The 8,136-nt window shown below is 40.6% G+C and overlaps 1 protein-coding gene across 1 annotated transcript; it reads right to left on the bottom strand.

Moving 5' to 3' along the window:
• Positions 1-2,100: 2,100 nt before the first annotated feature.
• LOC119806224 (taste receptor type 2 member 39) lies at positions 2,101-3,060 on the bottom strand. The gene has a single exon (XM_038317821.1). It carries the CDS (start codon positions 3,058-3,060, stop codon positions 2,101-2,103), a length of 960 nt encoding a protein of 319 aa, XP_038173749.1.
• Between the last annotated feature and the right edge of the window lie 5,076 nt (positions 3,061-8,136).

Genomic DNA, 8,136 nt, shown 5'->3' with positions numbered 1-8,136 from the left:
GAGCCACTCTAAATTGGTTGCCACCTGTTAGTATCTAGGTACAGTTTGTCCTTCTCTCTGGGAACCTGATACCCCTCTCCATTTGGCAAGCAGGTCCTAACTTATACACAGGTGCAATGGTCCCTTTAAGAGACACGATCCCCTCACTCATGATCTCTCTCTTTCCACTGAGGCAAGTCTCCCTCCCTCCCACTTCTCTTTCTCTCCTCCCTTTCTCTCCCCCTCTGTCTCTCTGTCTCTGTGTCTCTCTCTTCCCTCCATCCCCTCCTCTCCTCAATAAACTCCACACCCATACTATGTCTACATGGTATATTCTGTCACCAGCCACAGTTTGGCCCCAACTCACTATAGGACACTGCAAAGGTCTCTCTCCCACTGTATCATAACACCACCCTTGTTTGTAGTCCAGAGCACTGCATTAAAAGCAGAAAGAAGAAATTTTACAACTTCCAAGTAGAGATTGATTTATATATATATATATATTGGCAAACTAAAGTCTTCCCAGACAGGTTAGTGAGAAATGTGTTGCTGGGTGTTGTTTTGACTATGAACCCCAAACTTCATATGTTAAAATAATGTCTCAACTGCAGCAGGTGACTAGGGTGGTAGCTCGGCTGTAAGGGACAAGTGTGTAAGCATGAGGACCTGAGGATGTATGTAAAAAGACGGATGTGATAGCACACAGCTGTAATGTTACATCTCTCTCTGAACTTGAGATCCTGAGTCAAATGTTTCTGTTCATCATAAATCTCAACGTTAGTCACATTCTGCAACAGCACCATAGAAAAGACCATGGCCTTTTCTTGAGAAACACATAATTCAAGCTAGCACACCGAGAGCACACCGAGAAGCACTGCTGTGTCTGTAATACTAATTTCTGAATACACAAGAAGAACATCCTTGCCGTCCTGACTTCTAAATTGGACTGAAGGTCAAACAATAACAGAAAGGCATAATGCAGTACAAATGCATCATATGTCTCAGAGACTCTGTCTGATAAAGAAGTCATCTGCTGATATTTTTGCCACACTACTCCAGAATTTTACATAGAAATATAAATACACTTCAAATATGTATTCTGTGAAAGCAGAAATGCAAATGGAGTAACACAAGTCTCATTTTTTGTACTTAAGAATATAATAGAACTCTTTCAATCTTTATACATGCAGCTCCTTTAAAAAACACAAACTTAGGGTTTGCTGCTTGGCCTGATGACCTGAGTTTAATTCCCAGGATCTACTTGGTAGAAGGAGAGAACTGAGTCCTTCAAGTTGTGTTTTGATTTGCACATGCATGTCAGGGCATACTTGCATGCATTCACTCACAGAAAGTAAATAAATGCAAAATTGAATTCCACAATAATATTGTAGTTTGAATATGCAGGTTTTCTTATTAAGAGCAACACTTCAATGAGATTTTTCTTGTGTGTACTTCAAGTTTCCACGAATTCAAAAAGTCACGTATCTAGAAAAAAAATGTTAGATGGTAGTTTTTAGTTGAGGGATGCTCTTTGTATTGTCATCTCTGAGAGCTCTTCCTAAATTATTCAGATTGTACTTTGGGGGTTGGACACAAATGCATTTACAGATGTTGCTTAGAAAAGTCCCACATGGTTGAAAGACACATGATGAAGAGGGGAAGAGTGGAGTGATCAGGAACTCAAGTTTAAGAAGTTTCTGCTTTGGTGTCTGTAGCAACTCTGACTGCACATCAGAATCACCCTGAGTACTTAGAAAAACTTCTAGGTTAGAACACCAGACATTCTTAATTGATTATCATGAAATGCAAAGGCGGATTAGATGGTGTTTTCAAGTTAGCCTTAGGAATTCCAATGTTGAGGGGGTGTCAAGAGTCACTGTCCTTAAATAGAGGAAGGGGAAGTAGGCATGGGGGTTAAAGACAAAAATAAGTTAAACATCACTAAGATTGTGCCCACAAAGCACTGGAGAGAGTAATGATTTTCAGTCCCATACAGAGACTTTGCCTCAGTGAAGGGATCAGGTTGAATGTGATGAAGAAAGCTGGAGAAGAAGGAAAGATCTAGGAAAGGACAGTGAGGGGCTGGTTGTCTACGTTGTGTGGACTCCTTGGGAGCTGATATCAGAATCTACTTTGTAAATACAGATGGATTTGGGACTGAAGCTGTTTCCAGGCTCTTCTTAATCCAGGGTTGTTCTGAATCAGTAAAATTGAATGGCCCGCTGGATAGGAAGGCAGGGCAATTTTAAGCACAACACTCCAGAAAAAACTGGCATTGACGATGTTGGACATGTACACAAACAGAACAGTTGCATTTGAAATATAGAGAAGGAGAAAAAAGCTGGTTTCTTTGATGGCCCGCATATGAGACTCCCTGCTGGGGTCTCTGGAGCCGGTGGCGCTATGTCTCATGTGCAGAGTATGTCTCCTGAGAGAGAAAATCAGCAGAGTGGTTGCTGCAGTGGACATAATTAAAGGAGGGAGGATTCCCAAACTGAATAAAGAAGCCACGTAGACCACATTAGTCTCAACTATGTACACTTTCACTGTGAAGTTGAAGATGTCGAAACTTTGCGAATTGTTGTTATACACAGTGTAGGTGTCCTTGCAGAAGAACACACTGAAGCTGAGTGAGATAAATACTGAGAGCCACAGAAGCCAGGGCATTAATCTAGAAATTCTCCACTTTAGTTTGAGGAACAGGTGGTAAGAAAAATTGGCAATCTTCACAAAGTGGAAGAAACTAAGCAAAGCAGTGAACCAGAGGTCGCAATAATTTAAGAATACGAAACTTACTTTGGAGAAACAATAGGAAACACTGTCGTAAAAAGAATCTTTGAATACGGAGAACGTTGTTTCTACCAAGATGATGCTTTGGAAGCCTATTCTGGATACACTCAGGAGAAGCAGAATCCTAGTATTTATGGAAACTGCCTTTTTCTGAACCCACGGGACCACATTCACAGCCATGACGATCCCATTTGCAATGATACCAACGAGGCACTCTGCGGCTACAACTGTCAAAATTAAGATGACAAATGGTGGCACCTCGTATATCCAGTAGTCGCTGGACTGAGCCATCCTGGGTGGTTCCCCTTTGAAGCCTGGAGGAAAATGTGTCCCTGACTATCAACAAACAGGTCCTTGCCAACTCCCATGATATATGTCATAGGAGGAAGAAGCTCATGTACCATTCTCAAACTCACTTAATTTGTTTATCCAAGAATTCTTATCTGTAAATATGGAGATGCAAATGATGGAATTATTTGGTTTCAAGTGCTTTCCCTAGATTTGGACATGTGTATATCCGTTTGGTCAAGCCTTCCAGGGAAGCACTTGTAAGGCTTCAATATTATAAACCACTAACATGGTTTTGGGAAGCAAGCTTTTGACATCTTCAGCTTAAGTACTTAATATAGTAAGCCAAGTTACTATTTAATGAGTTTTCAATTGTGAACTCAGGGAATTTAGAAATTAAATATCTCTATGTGAATATACATAGATCAGTTTGAAGTGACTGAATTTATTAAATATGTATATAAGTACATATATATTCATACTATTTTAAATAGAAACTTATTATTTTGTGCTAGATAACATCCAAACAATACACATGTGTATACACACACACACACAAAATACTTACACATTGTACAGTTCTATTATATCCACTTTTTAGACAAGTCATGCAGATACCTGTCCAAAGCACACAGCTGAAGAGTATGAGATTTGGTATTCAAATTGAAGTCATTTAACTCCAGAACCTAGCCTATTCTCTCTCTCTCTCTCTCTCTCTCTCTCTCTCTCTCTCTCTCCTCTCTCTCCTCTCCTCCTCTCTCTCTCTCTCTCTCTCTCTCTCTCTCTCTCTCTCTCTCTCTCTCTTTTTAAAGTTTTGACTGGGCACTGGTGATGCACACCTTTAATTCCAGTACTTGGGAGGCACAGACAGGCAGATCTCTGAGTTTGAGGGTAGCCTGGTCTACAGAGTGATTTCCAGGACAGGCTCCAAAGCTACAGAGAAAACCTGTCTCAAAAAACAAAAAAATGTTTTGACAATTTCATACAGGAGCACTACACACACACACACACACACACACACACACACACACACACAAATACTGAACTACTGAACCCACGGGACCACATTCACAGCCATGATGATCCCATTTGCAATGATACCAATGAGGCACTGTGTGGCTACAACTATATATAAACATACATATACATACACACATATGGCTCTACTCCCTCTCCTGGCTCCATCTTCTCCCACGTGTTCTTCTACACCCTCTTAAATTTGTGACCTCTTCTTTATCAGAGAACACACACACACACACACAAAACCATTTAGTATTATTCTCATGTACTTGTGCTTAGGAATGATTAACCTGGATAACATATCAGGGGTCATCCCCATAGAAAATCAGTTCTCCAGTTCTCCTCTCAGTAACTATTGGTTATTTCTAAATTTTAGCTTCCATACTGTCAGGTTAACTGGTGCCATCATAATACAGTTCTTTTCTTCTTCTTCTTCTTCTTCTTCTTCTTCTTCTTCTTCTTCTTCTTCTTCTTCTTCTTCTTCTTCTTCTTCTTCTTCTTCTTCTTCTTCTTCTTCTTCTTCTTCCTCTTCCTCTTCCTCTTCCTCTTCCTCCTCCTTTTTTTCCTCCTCCTCTTTCTCTTCCTTCTTCTCTTCTTCTTTTTGATATTATGAGGCTGGATTTTGACATGTAGCCCGGACTGTCATGGAATTCACTCTGTACACAAGGCTAAACCTGAACTCAGATCTGCCTGCCTCTGCCTTCCTAATGTGGGTATTAAAGGTGTGTACTTCCATGCCTGGCTTCATTATGCTATTCAAGTTCAGGCAGCTATGTTGAGGTTTCATGGGTGCAGCTTTCCCATAAGGCACTATCTCCCAGCACATAAGCACCCAGATCCTCTAACTCAGTCTCTCATCCCCTGGGATGAACCCTGAACCATAGGTATTGGGCTTATGCTATAGATGTATTAGTTGGGACTCATACCCACCATAGTACATTCTTGCTTATTGTGCAGATTCTTCTGTGTGTGCCTGAGGTTAGGTGGATATGTCATTTTTCCTGGTAGTCTTTTATGATATCCTTTTATGATATCATTTGTGAGTTCATTAAAATCTTGATAGCCTCCCCCTGTTTTGAAAGGTTTGTTGTCTATAAAGTTAAGGTTAACACTTTCTCTTGTTTCTTTCAAGAAGACACTACTTTTAAAATGAGACTGCATTTTGAAGATATTTATTTCTCTCTTTGTGTGTCCATATATGTGCAGGAGCCCATGGAGAACAGAGAGGGGGCTGAATGGCCTGGTACTGTAGTTACAAGTGGTTGTAATCCAACTGACATTTTTCCTTGGAGTGAAACTGGGATCCACTGTTACAGGTGGTTGTGAACCAACTGGCATGTGTCCTTGCCATGAAACTGGGGTCCACTGGGAGAGCAGTAGCACTCTTAACCCTTGAGCCTCCCCTCCAGCCTCAAGGTAGAACTTCCCTTATGGAATAAATTACTGAGGTAACTCATTTCTTCAATTATATATGGATGATTGCACACATATACGCACTTAGTGCAAAAGGAAAGCCATAGTATTTGAAATTTGGAATATTAAAATTAAAAAAGGTGGAAATTAATCAGGAAAGTCCAATATGTAAGCACAGGTCACACAGTGATAGACAGATTGTGTGCTCAAAGTGAGTTAACTTTGTGTCAATGTGTGTTATCCTAAACCGGGATAAGAAATTAATTCTAATGAGAAGTTAGTGGGTGACAAGCCTACAAAAATTCTTGTAAGATTTGAGTTTTTCATTACTCAAGGCTTCTTTTTCAAATGACAAAAACCTTATGAAGTCTTTTTAGCCTAATTATTTTATATAAGTTAAGTCATACTGAAACCTCTGCTATTAAAAAAATTTTTTTTTGAGGCAGAGTCTCTCTACATTACTTTGACGGTTCTGGCGCTCACTATATGTAGATCAGGCTGGCCTTGAACCCACAGTGATCTGCCCGCCTCTGCTTCCTGAGTGCTGGAATTCACAGCCAGTGCAACCATGCCCAGTCTTTTCTTTCATTTTTATTTCATGTGTGTAGATGTTCTGTGCACACAGTGACCGTGGAAGCCAGAAGAGGGGTTTGGATCCACTGGAACTGGAATTACTGAGTTGTTGTGTGGGTACTGGGAATCAAACCTGTGTCCTTTGGAAGAGCAACAAATGGTTTTAACCACTGAACCATCTCTCTGTTAAATCTCTGTTCTGGAGTTCCGATGGTTCCCTCTGCTCTCTGATGGTTTCTGGCCTCTTGCACACATGGACTTGTAAGTGGCTTTCTCCTTTGCCTACTGATCCACATTTGAGTGAGTAGAAATGGTCATCTGTGTTGGGGTGTTCAAGACTTGCTGTTGTACTGCCACTAGTTTTTGGTGGTGTCTGTTGCTCGTTGTGTTGTTGAGTGTGTTCTTACCTTGTTTATCCACATTTTCCTTCAATTAGTGTAATTGGGGTTGTGTCTCTGATGATCACATCTCCAGGTGTCACTGGGTTCAGGGCTCAGAGAATCGTTCCTTGAGGTGGAGACGGGCCATGGTTCTGGTTGCTTGTTGTATTTTAAATTAAAGCATAATTTTATTACTCCCCACTTCCCTTTCCTTCCTTTAGTCTCCCCGCACCATGCTTGCTCACTCTCAAATTGACAGCCTATTTTTCTTGGATTATTATTGCTACTTTTTATTTTTTTTTGAGTTGAAAACCTGATATAAAATCTTATAAGTATACTCGTTTACTCTAAGTCACACACCCCTCGTCCCTGTAAAATTAGCTGGGTATACTTGTTTTGTAATTTGTTTTCAACTACTTTGCGGCTTCCTTTATCACTTCCCTTTCAGATTTCTTTGAATAAGCTAAATAATTGCATAGTCACAGACTTTTATGAGCGTACAGTCTGTGTCAGTCACTCATGAGGGATAGAGAAGGAAAGCATGGATCCTGTCTGTTTCTAAGACACACTAAAGATAGGTTTGACAGCTGCAAGGAGGATCTGCTGTGTGTTGAGTAAGTCTCTGTCTCAGCCTCGGCCTTCACTGCTCCAGTTGACTAATGCCTGGGTGCGGAGTGCCAGACCGAGAGATCGAGGTTACTGTCTAGTCAGAGTATCCAGAGCCCAGCCTAACTTTGGTCATAGATCAGTGAAGGTCAGTGACCACATCAAGGCTGGTTGAGGCCACCTGGTAGGAGGAGCAGGGTCCCACAAACAGGCTAAAGAGTCAGAGACTCTCTATTTTGGTTGTAGTAAACCATTTCAGTCTTCCTAAGAGAGGACACTATTTTCATTCGTTTTAAGATGAAAATGGTAACTGTAGAGCAAAGAATACTGAAGGGATTATTTTACCAAAAAATATCCAAGAGGGCATCGTTAACAATGACTGCCCTATTGAATAAATAAAGTCTGGCTAAAAATTATGTGTGGAACTTCTAGAAAGATTTATAAGGAATCAGTTCATGTGGCTAACTGTTGGCCTTAAATACCTAAGTAAAGGCAATATTTCAGAGTTATTGGCCCATGGGCATATCTGCAGGGGATGATTTCAGTTCTTGACTGTTTCTGGAAGATACATCCTATTGTGGGTCACATCATATCCAGGCCAGGTGTTCCTGAACTGTATAAGCAAAGAAAGCTAGCTGAGCATGTGCAACCTAGCAAGCAAGGGTGCTTTTGTTTTTCTCTGCTCTTGATTGTGGACACGGTGTGACTAGCTGCTTGAATTCCTGCCTTACCTTTCCCTCAATGGTGGATTGCTATCTGGAACTTTAGGCTGAGCAAACCCTTTCCTGTCCTAGGCTGCTCTCTGTCAAAAATGTTTTATTAGTGCAATAGAAATGAAAATAGAACAATGCCTTAGGAACATTTGTAATATTTAAGAGTTGAAAGTCTTGTAAATCAGTTTTTAATAAATTATGTAGGGAAAGAACATATTATATTAAAAATATGAAAAAATGAGTTAAATTTTATTGCCAAACTTGGTGACACACACCTTTCAACCTAGCCCTGGGGGACAGAGGCAGTAGATATCTGTGAGTCCAGACCAGGCTGATCTGAAGAGTTCCACTATATAGCTGGGCTACATAGTGAG

This window comes from Arvicola amphibius, chromosome 2 (genome assembly GCF_903992535.2).
Source record: "Arvicola amphibius chromosome 2, mArvAmp1.2, whole genome shotgun sequence".
Classification (NCBI taxonomy): Eukaryota; Metazoa; Chordata; class Mammalia; order Rodentia; family Cricetidae; genus Arvicola; species Arvicola amphibius.
This window is presented reverse-complemented; position numbering and strand designations above follow the sequence as displayed.